The following is an 18,577-nucleotide window of genomic DNA, read 5'->3' as shown; positions in this document are numbered from 1 at the left end:
CAGCTGGACAAATGTTGAACTTTTCTTGAGGCCTGGGGATAATCCTTGTGGCCCTTGGCTCTACCCTCTGAGCTCTCTGCTTTATCCTCTGCCATTTGGTTCCACCCAAGAGTGCAAAGGGGCCATCTTAGAGTATTGTCCATCACATATTCATAGTTACCTAATAGTGTAACTATTCATTCATCGGGAATGAATGTTAATTTCATAAAGATTTTTTTTGTATCTAATGAGATCATCATATAGTTTTCTTCTTTAATTTGTACTGAATGGCAGTTATTTACTTTGTAATAGAAAACTATTCTTTCATTTCTAGGAGTGATTGGACTTAGTTTTTGTGATTTTTAAAAATAATTTTTTTAAAATTATTTGTTTTGCTAATGTTTTATTAGGATTTTTGTACCTTTTAAAAATAGTGTTGATTTTGCTTTACATATTTGAGTCTATTTAGTTACATAAGTTTTTTTTTTAGTAATCCCACTGAATTGAATTTTGTATTATTGTACACTTTTGAAGAATTGTTTGAAACAGTAGAAGATTTTAAATTAGATAAATCAGCAATTATCTAGTTAAATCAGATAAATTTATCTAGTTAAATTATCTAGTTATCTAATAAATTATCTAGTTAAATAAATTATAATATAGTCATACCAAATTCATATGCAACTCTAAAAAATGATGAGGAAGCTCTTTGTGTACAACTGTAGGATTCCATTTAGATATATTGTTAAGTGAAAAAAGTAACATTAGTACCTGGAAAATTAGTTTCTTGACAGATCTCCCTTTGTAAACAGATAAGAATATTAGATAAAAATTTATTTAAAGTTAACAGTTCATTGAAAGTGTGAATGATCTGGCATGAAAGATGAGATACTCAGGCCAAAGATTTTGTGAAGACAGAGTCCTCAAGGCATAGACTGATCACTGAAGGCAGATTTTTCCCTGAAGACATTTGATCTCAGGGTGCTTTCTGCCTCCCAGAAAATGGGGCAACAGGAATCAGATACCAATGCCCTGGCAGTGGAAGAGTCTAGTAAGTGACCCTTTCCTTAAATATTTAGATGCCAAAGACGTGCTGAGTCAGTGAGGGGAAAATCCATTGCCTCCTAACGTTTTCCAGGAGGCAAAAATTTTTGCCCTGTTTGAACCTTGAGACTGAGCAAAAGGAAGAAAAAAATGCCTCAGAAATTTAATCATTACCCAGTCCTTCTTTTGCCTTTAAACTCACTGGCCTTGGGTCATCTGCAAAACATTTCAAACCACACATGTATACAGGCACACTGAGATGACTTGTTCCAAAGCTTTCTAAACAACCTCATCCTTTTTAAAATTCTCAAAAGCAAAAGGGAAGTAAGTAGACGCAAAAATCTGAAGGAAACAGTGGGAAAATTCCTAGAGGAGAAAAAAAGCCTCTAGAGGGCAAAGGGGAAGCTATCCTCACCATGTGTGGAATAGGGCTTGTCATGGTCAATTAAGGGTACCCTTTTGAGTTTTGTTCATTTTTTTCTCCTCTACATTGCTCCATAAAGAATATGAATGATTTATAAATGTCTTGAATTAAAAAAGGAATCATAGAAGTTTAGAAAGGAATATTAAAAAAAAAGTATATGTGTGTTTAACAGTCACTTTGCTGTACAGCAGAAATTAGCATAACATTGTAAATCAACTATATGTCAATAAAAACAAAGAACAAAAAAATCTGAAACTCAAAAAAAGAAATCGCACACAAAAAGCGATATCAAAAGGAGTGTTCTAAAGTACTTGGGACTGAGTAACAGTAAGATACGACATGTCAAGCTCTGGAAAGAGCAAATCCTACACCTCAGAACATATTTATTAAAAAAGAGAGAACTCAAAGACTTGGAAAATGAACAATGGATGAACCCAAAGATCCTAAAAAGAAGTAAAAAGAAGTAAATGTTAAACATAAAGGCAGAAATCAATTTTATATACATATATATATATGTTTATATCTTTTATATGTTCACATATAATTAAAATTCCATAGATAGAGGAGCCTGGTGGGCTACAGTCCACAGGGTCACAAACAGTTGGACACATCTGAGCACACAGACACTAGACAATTTGAATACAAAGGAACAATATGAAAATACCAAAAAAAGTATCAAAATTGACACAAGAAGAAATATAAAATTTAATAGGCCACTAACATCACCGACTTGATGGACATGGGTTTGGGTAAACTCCGGGAGTTGGTAATGGACAGGGAGGCCTGGTGTGCTGCGATTCATGGGGTCGCAAAGAGTCAGACACAATTGAGCGACTGAACTGAACTGAACATTTATATAAATTGAAAAAGTATGCAATTTGTTGCCCACCCTCTCTTCTAGGATTTTTGTCCCCCATAATGTGGGTATAACTCTAATCTGATAGCAGTAATTCCATATTGTTTTTCCCCTGCCCTGCTTGAGATAAACAATCTAAAAAATATCCTGTAAACATCCAGCTGTTGATGTTGAAGGGTGCAGTGACTCAAGAACATTCATCCTGCCTCACTTCCATCCATGTATCTCTCTCTCTCTCCTTGAGATAGAACCAAAATAGTCCCTCCTCTTTCTGACATTCTCCACCAACTGATAAACTGACAGGGGTATAGGAATCAAAATAACAGTGTGAATAATCTTGGTACATGGGTTATTTTATTTAGGGTTTTTCTAATGGAAAATCATTGCAGGGATATTTTTTCCCTCCACCTTCTTTCCTGAACATTTCTATGACCCTTTACATTTTAGTCCATATGTTTATGGACAAAATCTTCTCACATGGAATCAATGGTGTCCTGTTTAAGAAGAAGGAAGCCTATGTGATAGAGAATAATTTCTACCTTTCCCTGGAGAGACCTGGTTATCCACTTGCATAATGGTGTTATGGTTGCTTTTCTTCTTGCTGAAGGGTTTGTTTTCTATCCCCTGCAAGTGCAAAACACACTGACGTCAGCATTACCGAGGGAAGAACTGGTTAAAATCCACCAGCACCTCTCTCTGCTTTAAAACATTAATCCAGGGAAACTTGCTTTGTCATACCAGTACCCATTGTTTTGACATTTCACTTATATGCTAGTTTTGTTGATTACAAAATACACAGAAAACCTGAAAACTCTTAAAAAGCCAACGACATTCCGCCAAGCCATAATTCTATATCCAGTGAAGATATCCCTCAAAAGTGAAAGAGAAAGAGTGTCAAACAAAACTTGAGAAAATTCATTGCCAGGAAATCTGCCCTGTAGGGAATGTGAAAGGAAGCTTTTCAGACAGAAGCAGGTTACTGAAGGTAGCTCATCGGTAAAGAACCTGCCTACAATGCAGGAGATGAGGCAGAAGCCTCAGGTTCCATTCCTGGGTCAGGAAGATCCCCCAGACAAGGAAATGGCAACCCTCTCCAGTATTCTTGCCTGGGAAATACCAAGGACAGCCCATGGGGTCACAAAAGAGTCAGACATGACTTAGCAACTAAACAACAAACTTGGATGTACAAAAAGAAAGGAAGGATGTCAGAAAAGGAACTAAAGGTAACATACAGTTCTTTGTTTTTCTTATATCTTTGTAGAGCTAAAAGATTTGTTTTTTAAAAATGCTTTTACAAGGAGAGGCAAATCATTCTCCCCACTACCCTGGACAAAATGACCCCTGCTGCTAGGTCTGCATTTGTTGGTGGGAAGCTCAACAAAGTGGGTGAATCAAAGAGTTTTGTCTATATCAGCATGTATGACATTAGATGCTCAAAAAATACTTAAAATTTCTAAGGCTGGGTTTGCAAAGAATATATAAATGAGCAGTCTGTCAACCACCATTATTACCCACTGGGACATCTGGAGCTGCCGTTTATTTGTATACACACACACACCACCACTGTCACAAGTACACATACTCTCCACGCCACTCACACATACACAAGCATTAAACACCACACAATACACACTTCTCTTTCCTTGTCTATTGACATAACTGTCCACCTCAAATTCATCCCTAGGAATGGTTTTTTCTTTCCTTTGTGAAAAATCTATAAAAATAGATATTTTGTCCAACTCCCCCATCCAGATTTCCCCAGATTGCTAAATAGCTTTGATAAAATCTCTAATAGAAGCCCTCCTTATTAATCCTTCTGGGGAATTAATTCTAAACTTGACTTAATGAATAACATATAAGCATATAGTTACTAACCTGATTTAGGACAGAAAAGCGATTCCTTTTTGTCCTGTGAAGACTTTCCTCTCAAATTTAAAAAATATTGAATTACTGGATTTGCTAATTTCAGCCACTTAAATCCTTCACCATATCCTTTGATCTCCCTAGGTCAAAGTTAAAAATTTAATTTTTAACTTCACTTACATTCTTGCCTTGAATCTTCAGGGGAGGGGAGGGAGTCTTAAAATCATCCAATGGACTAGAAACCTCCTAGAAATCTGCCAGTCATTTCATGATTTTAATAGACAGACTCTCCCCCACCCCGCCCCCCAGGCTCCTTCTCTACCAGGAGGCAGAACCTGCCTGTCCCATAAGCGTTTCCAGGATTTTTCTATTGAGGATGGCTCCATGTCTACAGTGCTATTATGACAGGCATGCTATGGTGTTCTAAATGCTTTATGAATGTTCTACTGGCTTTCTGCCCCATCTTCCTTCTCTTCCTCCTTTCTCTTCTCCCCTTCCCCCCTCATCTCTTCCAAAGGTCACATCTGTTTGATATTCAGGCTACTCAGAAAGAGGGGCATTTTACTGAGGTGTGTTCTCTGAGGACTATGAATTCCCTTGTGGCTTCTCCTCCAATGACTGTAAGTTCTCCTGGTTCAGCCTCCTGTCTTTAGCAGTACTTGGGAGCATTTTACCTTGGAATTCTTTGAAGACAAGCTACTGAGTAGATAGGGACATCTAAGACCTGAAATCAATAATTTTGCACTATAATTTCTTACATACTGAAGCATTTTAAAATTTATTATGCTTTTAAAGTGCTTAATATATGTTTGGCACATAGAAGATGCTCTATAACATGATCAAGTTATTTTCCCTCTAAAGAAATGTTGAAACAGAAGTAGAGTCACAAATATAGAAAACAAACTTATGGGTACCAGAGGGTAAGTGGGGGAGAGATAAATTGGAAAATTGGGATCGACATATACACATTACTATATATAAAATATATAACTAATAAGGACCTATTGTGTAGCACAGGGAACTCAATACTCTGTAATGGCCTATATGGGAAAAGAATTTTAAAAGAGAGTGGCTATATATACAACTTGTAATTTATACATACATACATATATATATATGTATATATATATATATCGGAGAAGGCAATGGCACCCCACTCCAGTACTCTTGCCTGGAAAATCCCATGGACAGAGGAGCCTGGTAGGCTACAGTCTATGGGGTCGCTAAGAGTCGGACACGACTGAGGGACTTTACTTCCACTTTTCCCTTTCATGCACTGGAGAAGGAAATGGCAACCCACTCTAGTATTCTTGCCTGGAGAATCCCAGGGACGGCGGAGCCTGGTGGGCTGCCGTCTATGGGGTCGCACAGAGTCGGACACAACTGAAGCGACTTAGCAGCAGCATATATATATATATATAACTGATTCACTTTGATGTACACTTGAAACTCATACAACATTGTAAATCAACTATACTCCAATAAAAATATTTTAAAAACATGTTGAAAACTTTAACTCATTTGCCCAAGAGTCTTTGATACCTTGTCATATTCACCTGGATGTTTTTCTTTTTCTGAAGTCCAGGTTGTGCTGATTTTTATCTGGCTCTTTCAGGATGTTTTTACTATTTGTCCTGTCTGACACAAAGGCTGTCAATTTTTGATATTTTCTGGGAAAGGGGCCTATTTATTGACTGAAAGTCCTAGGTCAACAGTTGTTTAATGTCCATGTTTTAAGCAAACAACCTTCCCATCTGGTGTCAATATCCCCAGTTCTAAGTACTGATTACCCAGGAGGGAACCATCATTCTGTTTGCTGACCCCAAAGCTTTATACTGCTTTGTGATACCCTTCGAAATTGCTTCTGGATTCTATATCTGGATTCTGTGTTTTCCTTATTAAGTTTTTAAGTTTAACATTTTATTATGGAAAGTTTCAAACACATAGGAAAAAAAGTAGATCAATCTAATATAACCATAGACCCATTAACCAGTTTCCACAATTTTCAATATTTGGCCATTTGAGTTTCCATATACCATACCCAACAGTGGTTTTCTGTATTATGTCATTTCTCCAACAAAAAGTACAGCATGGCTATATAATTCATTAGGACTTGGGAAAAAATAACATGCCATCATCACATCTAACAAATAAGCAATAACTCCTTAATATCATCTAATATCATGAAAGTTTTCCTAATTGCTTCAAAGTTATTCATTTATATTCTATTTATTTAAATGAAGATCGAAACAAGATCCACATGACACTTAATTGTTATGGCTCTCAGGTCTAATTTCATAACAATCCTTCCACCCACCCGCATTTTCTATTTGCTGTTATTTAAAACAGTACAACAAAAGAGTCATTTGCAGAATTATTCTCATAATTGATTTGACTAATTTCTTCCTATGTCATTTGATATATTTCTTTATCCCCTTACATCCTGAAAACTCTGGGTACATAGAGTTGGTTAGATTCAGGAAAAGAGTACTTTGTAGGGGTGTCTGATGCTTTCACCACAGCGGGTTGTCTCACTTTTATTAAGACTGATCTGTGGGCTCAGATATTCTCAGCTTGACTTATCCACTAACAAAGTACTTATCAACCTTTCACCTGTAGTTTTTAGTGGTTGGTAAATATTACCTAGAACTGTTATTTCATTATAAATTGCAAAATGGTGACTCTAGAATACTATTGTGCTTTCATTTATGAGCTGCAATTTTCTACAAAATAGGAAATTCACCTAGTCAAATATTTGGTTACCCTGAAATACAGATTTAATAGGAAAGTCAGGATAAGTACTTAAAACTTTTCAGAGTAATAATTCAATGCCTTAGTACAGATGACCAAGTTAAACGACCTCATGGAATCACAGTCCTTACTCTATTTTGATGCTCAAATGATCTCTTCTTTGGCCAGCAGGAGTCCCTTCAAGCTGGCTCCTATATCATTATGACATGACCCTAGTGATCTTGGATAGTCTGTTTTCTAGCACACAATATTTTCTAGAGTTCTCATACATTTTCTGTTCCCAGACCTGGACTTTCTGAAGGAGTGCTGGTTCCTTTCAGAAGGAAACAATATTAAGAGACCACATACTGTGCATTGGGGTGCATCTAGGCTATTTCAGTGGAAGAACTCAGAAAAAGTATTTTTTAGAAAAAAAAATAATAAATTCTAATATTTCCAATTCATACTGAATATGAGAGCAATTTTTTAAAAAGTTATATTTTATACTCTTGCATTTTTCCCATGTGTTGAACACCTTGGTTCTTAATTACTTTTCTTGCTTTATTGTAATATAATCATATTAACATCAAAATAACACTAACATTATTACTCAAATAAATTTTTTGCCTCTTTTAGAAGCAGACCTTGAGATCAAGATTCCTGTAAAAGTGATTTAATAGGTAGTATTTTCAGAAAAACAATAAAGACAGTAGGGAAGTAGGGAGAAAAAGAAAGGTGAGCAAACAAGGGTGTGGGAACAACCTAAATCTGGAGGAAGGTAATTTGGGGTTAATTCTCCAAGGGAGCAATGGGCATAGCCTAGGCCATACCTCAGAGTTTTTCTAACCAAAGCTAAAGAAGTTGCAGTATTTATATGCCAGCATCTATCTATCACTGGCCCAGGGCTGCTTCCGGGAGGTCCTGAGTCCCCAGGCACTTCTTTCAGTGAGTACAGGTCAAATAGGTTCCAGCAGCCCAAGGACAGCCCTCAAACCAAGTGATGGGTGTGCTGGCTATTGCCAATGAAAGCACAAGGGGCGTTGGTATTCACGCCTCAAAATGTAAAAGACCCCAGAAGATATGGGCAGAACACTGACAGCTTGCTATTCTTCACACTGTCCAGTTCCATTCTCTTTTAAGTTCATAGCACTGATTCTTTAGGAAGAAAAGATTAATGAAACATTTACACACCCCCAGCTGCAATCAGTCCCAAAGACTTAACTGATATTCACAATCTTCCTTCATCCACCCCTTATAGGTCTCCTCTCTTGGCCAGTCCTTTTGTTGCTTTGGGTTGCTTGCAGAGTACGGTGACCCAATAATTCATCTCTGGAGGTTTGATGCCACAACTCTGTCTAATGTAGTTGCTGTAATTACCTATTCATAGTTGAAAAGCAATGGCACCCCACTCCAGTACTCTTGCCTGGAAAATCCCATGGATGGAGGAGCCTGGTAGGCTGCAGTCCATGGGGTCGCTACGAGTCGGACACGACTGAGCGACTTCACTTTCACTTTTCCCTTTCATGCACTGGAGAAGGAAATGGCAGCCCACTCCAGTGTTCTTGCCTGGAGAATCTCAGGGATGGCGGAGCCTGGTGGGCTGCCATCTATGGGGTTGCACAGAGTCGGACACGACTGAAGTGACTTAGCAACAACAAGTTGAAAAGGGCATGGGATTTCCCAAGCTCTGGACATACTTGTCCCTGTCCCTATTATGTAGGAGCAACCAACCAATAATGATCAGGGTTAATTACTCTGGCCAGTCTGGTGACTCCTTTCTTTTGTTCTTGGGTCTACCAGCAAGAGGATCCCAACATGACAAGTCAGCACTCATAGTTTTAGGCATTTTGGAACCCTTACTGAGCCCATTCCTGGAAGTATTCCTCTTTTCTGGGAACTAGGACTTCTATACATGCTGAAAATCAAGTTCTATTAATGATATGCCATCTGGCAAACATATGCAATTAAGACTACCATTGGATTAAGTGGACTTCTCAGGTGGCACTAGTGGTCAAGAACCCGCCTGCCAGTGCAGGAGATGCAGGTTTGATCCCTGAGCCAGGAAGATCCCCTGGAGAAGGAAATGACAACCCACTCCAGTATTTTTGCCTGGGAAATCCCATGGACAGAGGAGTCTGTCAGGCTACAGTCCATAGGATCACAAAGAGTCGGATACTACTGAAGCGATTTAGCACCCACTGTCATTGGATTACATCTATGGTAATTCTTCATCTTCTGTTACAATCCATTTTTGCTGGGGCCACAAAATGGTGAGTTGAATGGGAACATGGTAGAGGCCATCATCCTAGTATCCTGCAAATCTTTTAAAATGGCATTACTCTCTGCTATTCCACCTGCCATGCAGTATTGCTTTTGAATTGCTAATTTGCCAGTAGTGGACCATTTCAGGTGTTCCATTTAGGCTTATATAACATTAAGTCTTGAGTCGTAGCATTGTATCCCCATATTGTCAAAGTCTCCCTTATCCAGCCTTACATTCTGCCCCAAAACCCTGGTCCCATATTTCAGGCACATTCTCCTGATCCCTGATACTGTTGGTGAATAATCCTTTCCCTCCCCTATTCCAGTTAAGACACACTAAGATCTAACCTAGTTATTTGCCCCATGTGAGGTTTATTATTTGGTAGGTATTAGAGGAAAAGAGAACTTGAACAGTCTTCAGAGAGGCTGCTATCTGCCAACAGCAGAGGAAATAAGTTTCAGGTTTATCTAAAATGTGATATTAGCATAAGAGACTTTTTGTGCCTTTAGTCTTGTGTTTTTGCTAATGTAACAATCAAATCTTGAATCTGGTGTTTAGAGTATATCTTCCCTCTATTGGAGACTGTGATATCTATGTGCTGCCAGGGAGGTTTTCTGACTTTCATATCATGTTCTTAGTTGCTCAGTCGTGTCCAACTCTATAGCCCGCCAGGCTCCTCTGTCCATGGGGATTCTCCAGGCAAGAATACTAGAGTGGTTGCCAAAGTCTTCTCCAGGGGATCTTCCATATCATGCTCTGATATAATTCTCCTGTTTGAGTCCCTCGTGGTTCTGACCAACACACAGCCAACCTCGAAGTTGTTATAATTGCTATTTCTCCATATCTCTCAAGACTTAGAAGTATTGACTAAGCCAGTGCATGCCCTTTCACCTGTATCTCACTTCCCATCCCAATGTTCTGCTACTATTACAGTAGGCCAAGACTACTACTGCTACCCTTACTAACATCAAATGTGTCCTTGTGTCATCTGACTTGAGTGATTCAACTCCAGAAGTCTATCCTGAGAGTCTGTCTCCTAGGTTCCCTTGTAGAAACAGTTGTCTTGGATCAAATTCTCTAGAATCAGATCTTGAAATGATTCCTATGAAAATGATCTATTAGAACACATTCCCAAGAAAAACTGTCAGAGAAGAGAAGATCTAGAAGGGATATAAAGTAAGTTTCAGATAAATTCTTAGGGAGTCTGGGAGACAGTGTAGATTTTGTCTCAGAGTAGGAGCAAGGAAGCTGGAGTATTTATATCTCTGTGGCAATGAATTGTTGGCCTCTTGTTCCTGGAGGACATAAATTCTCAGGCATGTTCCTGTTGGTAGGCAAAACAGGCTCCTATAACCTGAGGGCAACTCTCTAGTAAGGCAGGTGCCAGGTACTGGAAACGAAACCTCACCTCAAATTAGTATGCATTCTGTTAAGGCAAATGGAGGATGTGTATTGCAAGTTACTGCATGTAGTTGATTTCTTTTTGATGGGAAAGAACCTCTACATTGATGTTTTTAGCACACATATAGCTAAGGTAGGGATTGTCTCAGGATGAGCCTAAGCTGTTTCTATTAATAATAGTCAGTAAAATAAAAATATGCTTGGTTTATGGAGAAATGCAATGGAGTAATTCTCACCAGGAATCTCTTCGTAAGTGACTAAAGATCCCCTGGGAATGAGGAAAATCAGAAAAAAAAAGAAAAGAAAAGCAATGATGGAGGCAGGCACACAATCTCAATAATGCTGATTCAGTAACAATGGCATAGTAAATAGAGGCAATTATTGAGAGAGTAAAAGTGAGTGTGTGTGGTTCAGCCCTTCAGATTTCATGAGGAGAGAGGGGTCTGCAGTTAAAAACTAAAGGAGCAGTTTTACCAGAATCTCTTTAAGACATAGTGCTCAAGACAGTTCTTCTTGAAACTCATGTAATGAAGTGGTAAGGGACACTTGGAAGATATCGGTTGCTGGGCTGCACCCCACAGACCCGCAAGCCCTGTACTTGCCCATCCTCAAGACTGAAGAATGAGCCTCGAGTCATTGACAGAAACATCAGTGCTGTAACGGATAGAGAATCCTACATGTTTGAAGCCAGGTCCTGGAGTGACAGACCCCATGTGGGGAGGAAGGCAGGCAGGATGTGGCAGCAGTCTTAATTGGGTTGGGGTGGCAGGGCAAGGAGGCTACCATTTATAGGGGAATTGATATCAGGTTGGCTCATCAGTTACCAGGGAAACCAGCAATGAGGGCATGTCCCTCACAGCCCCTCAGGTTAAAAACCATCATGAGGGCCGATGTTTTACTTTAATAAACTAGCAGGTGGAGCCATTCTGGCCTAAGGGGCAGGCGGAAAGCATGCTCATGTGGGGGACTGAGTCAAGTTGGCTCATTGGTTACCAGGGAAACCAGCAGAGGGGCACGCCCCTCATGGCCCCTTTGATAAGTAATTATAATGGAAATGTTCTGATCTAAAGTTAGAACAATCATTAACTGGGGCTGCAGCAAGTCTGAAGGATGGTCGGTAGTGTGGGTAGGGAGTAGGTGAAGCAGGCACGGGATGAGCAGATGTACAGAGAGCAAGAGAACAGCCACCTTGAGCGGCCTGACAAAACACCCCTCCCCTGTACACCCAGCACGATCCTTAAAATCTTGCTCCCCCACCACTTACCTTCCACATTATCCATGGGGTCAGGTATGCAGAGGTGAACTGCAACTAAATACCACAAATGCAATATGGATGGCAGCAGCTAAAGAGTGTTAGGAGTCCAAGAGGTGGGCAAACTTAATTCAGGCTCTTATTGGGTCAATTTTTCATGGAAGGTGCAGAGGAGGACCACATTGGCATCTCCCTGTAGACCCACCAATCCAACTCATTTCATAGGGAGGCCACTGTTGTCATCCAGTCTGTGAACAGATTCCCTCTGCTCAGACTAGGGATGAAACATAAGTTGTTTAACAGGTGCAGTACAGGGGAGAACATGACCATTAAGCAAAATACAAGCAGTACCTGCATTCTGAGATAATACCACCGTCTGTGGTTTCTGTCCTGGCCTGAGGGCCTCACCACCCATCCACCTGCAGACCCCATAGCTGAGGGCTGAATACTGGAGAGGTCATACAACAAGACCTCAGGGTTAGTAGAATGGCTTCCTTCTCTAGTAGGGGGCCCAGATTAGTTACCTTAGTCCTTTTAGGTGGGGCCCAGGAGGAGGAGACAGGTGAAACCTGTAAGTCCCTTTCTAATTCTCTTCCCCATAAGGCTGCAAATCCACACCACGGGGACTTACCTGCCAGTCTCAGGGCCATGTTGTTATAATGTGGTTCACTGGGGAAGATCCTATGATGAAGGCAAAAGTGAATTGTTGTCCTGACCAACAGTTCACAACAGTCCTTCAGTGGTGAACTAGTGAAGTCAATGACACTGACTAGTTGCTTCTGGGTTAAGATGGTGTCAGCACTGGGACCATTGCTCCTGGGATGTGTCCACCGCTGAGGGAGTGGGTTTCCTGTCTCAAATGTTGAAGCAGCTCATTCATAGCCCAGCAACAATGGAGTTGTGAGGCAGGGGAAGATGCCACTGTGTGTCATTCTCACGGGCCCATTCCTGAACTTCATGTCTGAAAAAGTGGATTCCCTTGTCACTATTGATGTTTATGGGGGTCTTGAACCTCACACACAGCTGTTCTAGACCCTAAACAGTGGCTTATTCACCAGCTATCTCTTTGGAATCTAATGAGCCACGAGCAAGGGGCTGCTACTTTTAAACTAGAAAGAGGCTCTGTGGTTAACAGGATATCATTGACATAATGGAAAGAGAAAGATGCTTCTCATAGTAGACAGCTGCCACATGGCCCCATATGCTAGTGAACGGCCCACATGCTCAGGGTCACCCCTGCAACTTTCTGTCCCTTGTCCTTATTTCCTAACATCTCACATTCACAAGAGTTTCCTCATCTCCTGGCTGACTCACCATTCTGCACCCTGCAAGCCTTGTACGTGCCCAGCCTTGAGACCAAAGAAATAACCTGGAGACAGCGACAAAGACAGCAGTGGCTTATTGGACAGGAGACCGTGTATGTCTGAAGCCAGGTCCTAGAGCAGCACCTCCACAGCATGTGGCAACCAAGGAGTAAAACACGCAAGGACCAGGCCTGGGGAGGTTACCATTTATAGGGGGAATGACGTCAAGGAGGTTGGCTCATCAGTTACCAGGGAAACCAACAGCCAGAGCACTTTCCTCCCAGCCTCTCAGGTTAACGACCATCATGAGCACAGCTGTTTCCCTTTAATAAACTAGCAGGTGGAGCCATTCTGGCCTAAGGAGCAGGTGGAAAGCACATTCCTGTGAATAGAGTGTACGTGAAGCATGTGTAGGTCAAGCAGGAGATGTACAGAGAGCAAGAGATCAGCCACCTTGAGAGGCCTGACCATACGCTACTGCTTTAACTCAGTTCACCATATATTCATTAAAAATGCTTATTTTGAAGACCCAAAGGAGCATGGCACAGCCTTGGAATGTCGGGGCCTTCAGCATGTCAGTCACATCCATTTAGTGCTCTCAGTGACAAGATTGTTGTTGTTCAGTCACTTGTTGTTGTTCAGTCACTAAGTCGTGTCCGACTCTTTGTGACCCCATGGACTGCAGCACACCAGGCTTCCCTGTCCTTCACTATCTCCCAGAATTTGTTCAAACTTGTGTTCATTGAGTCAGTGATGCCATCTAACCCTCTCATGCTCTGCCACCCTCTTCTCCTTTTGCCTTCAATCTTTCCTGGTGTCAGGGTCTTTTCCAATGAGTTGGCTCTTCACATCAGGTGGCCAAAGCATTGGAGCTTTAGCTTCAGCAAGAACCTGTCATTTGTTTTGGCCTTTTCCAAGCTTCCACTGGAGGAAGGCAGGGCACTAGAAATATGTTCATATAGTCTTAAGTGTTTGAACATTTTGACCAGTTTTAACCACAGTTGTGTAAGACCACTATCTGTCTCCATTTTGTTTGCCTCCGTGAGTGCTGGGTGATGAAGTGATGGATGCAACTGTTTAATATTGATAAGGCAAAGCTTAAATGGGAATATGTTTAATTTGGGCTAGAAATTAGGATATGTTTGTGTGGTTTAGGTCAATAATGGGTAGAGTTAAATTACTGCTGCTGCTGCTGCTGCTAAGTCACTTTAGTCGTGTCCGACTCTGTGCGACCCCATGGACCGCAGCCTACCAGGTTCCTCTGTCCATGGGATTTTCCAGACAAGAGTACTGGAATGGGTTGCCATTGCCTTCTCCAAAATTACTGCTAGCTAACCTTTATAAGAACAGCTTGCTGGGATACTTATTATATCATCCATAATGCCTACTCATGTGTGTAATGGAATTTAAATACAATGAAAAGGAGTCAATCAAATGAACATGGGGTTTCCCAGGTGGACCTAGTGGTAAAGAACCTACCTGCCAGTGCTGGAGACCTAAGAGACACAGGTTCAATCTCTGGGTCGGGAAGATCCCCTGGAGAAGGGCATGGCAACCCACTCCAGTATTCTTGCCTGGAGAATCCCATGGACAGAGGAGCCTGGTGGACTACAGTCCACAGGGTCACAAAGAGTCGGACATGAATGACGCACGCAGGCACGCATAGTCAAAAAGCAAAACAACTATGGTGTGGGGAAAACACATTCGTATGTGTTTTGAATTTCAGAAAAGACAACAGAAATCACTTTTAAAAACTTGACTGCAATAGGAAGAGAAGAATCAAATTTCTGTCTTTAGGAGCTTTCATTGTATAGTATATAACTTAAAAAATATAATACATCTAAAGTTAGGATCATGTTAATCAACTGGTTCAATTTTAAGCCATCTTTCATTTTCAATGTAGGCATTTTAATAATATATTTAATAATCAAGATCTTTCTTCTGATACAAGCATATGGAGCCTTTAGGTTATATGGCCCACCAGGAAAAACTTACAGGTTTCATTAGTAAATTTTTTTTCTTTTGTCACATTAATATCATAGGGAAAAAAGAGGGTTCACCAAACAAAAATGTATCTACTTTGGAACTTCTTAATTTAGTTCAACAAGTATAGTCAGGAGGCATTTTGCTGAGAAAAAAAAAATGGATGCCCTTACTTTTTGCCCCCCAGCTTTATTGGGATATAATTCACATGTGACATTGTATAAATTTACATCATGTTGGGGAGAAGGCAATGGCACCCCACTCCAGTACTCTTGCTTGGAAAATCCCATGGTCGGAGGAGCCTGGTAGGCTACACTCCATGGGGTCGCTAAGAGTCGGACACAACTGAGCGACTTCACTTTCACTTTTCCCTTTCATGCACTGGAGAAGGAAACGGCAACCCACTCCAGTATTCTCGCCTGGAGAATCCCAGGGATGGCGGAGCCTGGTGGGCTGCCGTCTATGGGGTCGCACAGAGTCGGACACGACTGAAGCGACTTAGAAGCAGCAGCGGCAGCACATCATGTTGACTTGAAACACTTATATTTGCAAAATGGTTACCACCATAGTGTTAGCTAACACCTCCATCATGTCACATTATTAGCATTATTACCATTTCTTTTTGTGCTGAGAATGTTTAAGATTTACTCTTAGCAACAGTCAAGTGTAAAATATATTATTCACTACAATCACTATGTTGTACATGAGATTCCCAGAACTTGCTCTTCTTATAACTGGAAGTTTGTACTCTTTGACCAACATCTCCCCTTTTCCCCTATCCCCCAGCCCCTGGTAACTCCCATTCTAATCTCTACCATTGTAATCTTGTTTCTATGAATTTGGCTTTTTTAGATTTCCCCTATAAGTGATATCAAAGTATTTGTCTTTATCTGATTTATTTTACTTAGCATAATGCCTTCAAAATCCATTCATGTTGTGCAGAATGTCTTTCATTTTCATGGCTTAAATAAACATCATCTTTATCCATTCCTCACTGATGGACAATTGGGCTGTTTCCATATTCTGGGTATTGTGAATAATGCTGCAATAAACATAGGAGTGCAGATATCTGAGATACTTCTTTCATTTCCATTGGATACATAGAACTGGGGCTGCTGGATCATGCAATAATTCAGTTTTTAATTTTTTGAGGACTCACCATACTGTTTTCTTTAGTGGCTGTACCACTACCTTCCCATCAACATTGTACAGGGGTCCCTTTTCTCCACATCCTCACCAATACTTGTTATCTCTTTTTTTTTTTGATAATGGACATTCTAATATGTATGAGATGATATCTCATTGTAGTTTTGAATTGAATTTCACTGATGATTAATGATATTGAGCACTTTTCATGTAACTGTTGGCCACTTTTATGCCTTCTTTTGGAAAATGTCTATTCAGTTCTTCTACCCATTTTTAAGTCAGATTTTTTTCGTTATTGAGTTGCATGAGTTCTTTATATTTTGGATATTAACCCCTTATCAAACATATGATGGGCTTCCCTGGTGGCTCAACAGTAAAGAATCTGCCTGCAATTCAGGAGCCAAAGGAGATACAGGTTCAATCCCTGGGTCAGGAAGATCCTCTGGAGGAGGGCACAGCAACCCATTCCAGTATTCTTGCCTGGAGAATCCCATGGACAGAAGAGCCTGGTGGACTACAGTCCACAGGTTCACAGAGAATTGGACATGACTGAAGTGACTTAGCATGCATGGAAACATATGATTTGCAAATATTCTCTTCCATTAAGTAGGGTTGTTTTTTCATTTGTTGATGGACTTTTTCCTGGAATCCCATTCTTAAAGAGAAAATTCTTGTTTCAGATTTTACATTTTCTTTCTATACGTTCAAGGCAGACTCATATTTGAATCCTTATTGTGTTTTCAAAGACCTTGCTCCATCTCTTTGCCCTGTCCTTTCATAACTTCACTCCCATTCCAGTGTTTCTACCTCAAAGCTTCCCTGCGCCAGGTTCCTTTCCCCACTAGGTCACTCTTCCTTTCCCTCTGTTCTCCTCTGGCTATATTCCCATCCCTTCCTCTTCCCAACTAAACTTTCTGAAAATAATTTTCTTGTTTCCTCTGCTCTCTCATTCCTCTTCACCCACCATCAAACTGCAAAATGACCTGCATACCCATGTCTCTGCTGAATGTGTCATGAAAAAGCCACCAGTGAACTTCTTATCACAAAGTGGCTATGTTCCTTTCCTGACCTCACCTAACTGAACTGAAGTGTACTTATTGTTGATCTGCCATCTTTCTTTAAGGCCATGAGTTCCCATGACAGTTGTGTCCTCCTATTGTTCCTCACATGTGCAAGCCTGACCCTTTAATCTCTGTTGTGTGTGGGCATTTCTTATTCTGTCCACTCCTTGAATGTTGGTATTCTGTCTTTGGCTTGGTATTTTTTCATTCATAGGCTCTTCCTGAGCACTACACATTTAGGTCTTTAGTACTGAGCATACATACTTTTATATCTTTGTCTCTATCCCAGTCCTTTTTGCAAGTTTCAGATATACAGTCAGGCTTTTTGTTGGACTTGCTGTTATGCACTGAATTGTCTCCCCAAAAGATGTTGAAATCCCCCAGTACCAAATATCACCTCATTTGGAAGTAAGGTCTTTGCAGATAACCAAGTTAAGATGAAGTCATTAAGGTGGGCCCTAATTAAATACGACTTGTATCTTTATAAATTAGGGGATTTATTTTTTGGCTGCGTCTGTGACTTGCGGGTTCTTAGTTCCCTGACCAGAGATCAAGCCCCGGCAAGAGCAGTGAAAGTGCTGAATCCTAACCACTGGACAACCAGAGAATTCCTCAAACAGGGAAATTCTGACACAGAGAACCTCACAGATATGTAGAGAGATGAAGACACACAGAGAAAGCTATCTATATGCCACAGTATGCCTGGAGCTACTGGAAGAGAGGCATGGGACAGATTCTCTCTCACAAAACTCAGAAGCAACCAACTCTGCTGACATTTTGCTCTTGGACTTCTAGAATTGTGAGATAATAAATTACTATTGTTTAAGCCACAAGCCTGAGGTATTTTGTTATGGCAGCCCAGGAAAGTTATACACACACCTGCTTGTTTACCCCACTTTTACTACTAATTCATGTCTCAAAGTCAAATCATTGTCTTCCCCCTGAAAAGGACTCTTCCTGAATTCTCTGGCTTAGTTATTCAGACCACTCTCTATCCCATATCTAAGGTCAGAGGCCCAGGACTCCTATCTTCTCTCTTCTCCTGCATCCATCTAACCCAATGCCATGATCTTTCAATTCTACCTCCTGAACATTATTCATGTCTCTCCTTTCCATGCCAGCTCTTCTAGCCCTAGGTCAGTCTTCACTGCTGCTGTGGACCACTAACTAGTTTCCCTGATTCTGGAGTTGAGCCAACATGCTCTATCTAGAGAGAAAATGTGCCCATGTCACTGTCAATGCTAGGATACTCTTCAAGCTTTTTAACATGG

The 18,577-nt window shown here is 40.6% G+C and overlaps 2 protein-coding genes across 34 annotated transcripts in view; one reads left to right on the top strand and one right to left on the bottom strand.

The window, feature by feature from the left end:
* The window catches only part of SLC17A1 (solute carrier family 17 member 1), a 215,238-nt gene extending 210,731 nt beyond the window's left edge, over positions 1 to 4,507 (bottom strand). For 17 of the 30 annotated variants that reach the window (XR_014062741.1, XR_014062742.1, XR_014062740.1 and 14 more), the window contains exons 1-2: positions 4,347 to 4,507; positions 2,843 to 2,927 (exon numbers count right to left, since the gene is read on the bottom strand). Coding sequence is in view for 6 of the 30 variants with exons in the window: in XM_081522124.1 (XP_081378250.1) it covers positions 2,843 to 2,876 (34 nt within the window). In the remaining 24 variants the exon portion in view is untranslated. Of the gene's footprint in view, positions 1 to 2,842; positions 2,928 to 4,174 lie in introns of all 30 variants that reach the window. The other 13 variants (XR_014062743.1, XR_014062751.1, XR_014062753.1 and 10 more) reach the window with 3 other exon arrangements.
* An 87-nt stretch (positions 4,508 to 4,594) lies between these two features.
* LOC145518222 (uncharacterized) overlaps positions 4,595 to 18,577 on the top strand; it is a 72,278-nt gene continuing 58,295 nt past the window's right edge. For 3 of the 4 annotated variants that reach the window (XM_081522144.1, XM_081522145.1, XM_081522146.1), the window contains exon 1: positions 4,595 to 4,786. The gene's annotated coding sequence lies outside the window, so the exon portion shown is untranslated. The remainder of the gene's footprint in view (positions 4,787 to 18,577) is intronic. The other variant, XR_014062762.1, reaches the window with a different exon arrangement.

This window comes from Giraffa tippelskirchi, chromosome 8 (assembly GCF_054371585.1).
Source record: "Giraffa tippelskirchi isolate mGirTip1 chromosome 8, T2T-mGirTip1v1.2.pri, whole genome shotgun sequence".
Lineage (NCBI taxonomy): Eukaryota > Metazoa > Chordata > Mammalia > Artiodactyla > Giraffidae > Giraffa > Giraffa tippelskirchi.
This window is presented reverse-complemented; position numbering and strand designations above follow the sequence as displayed.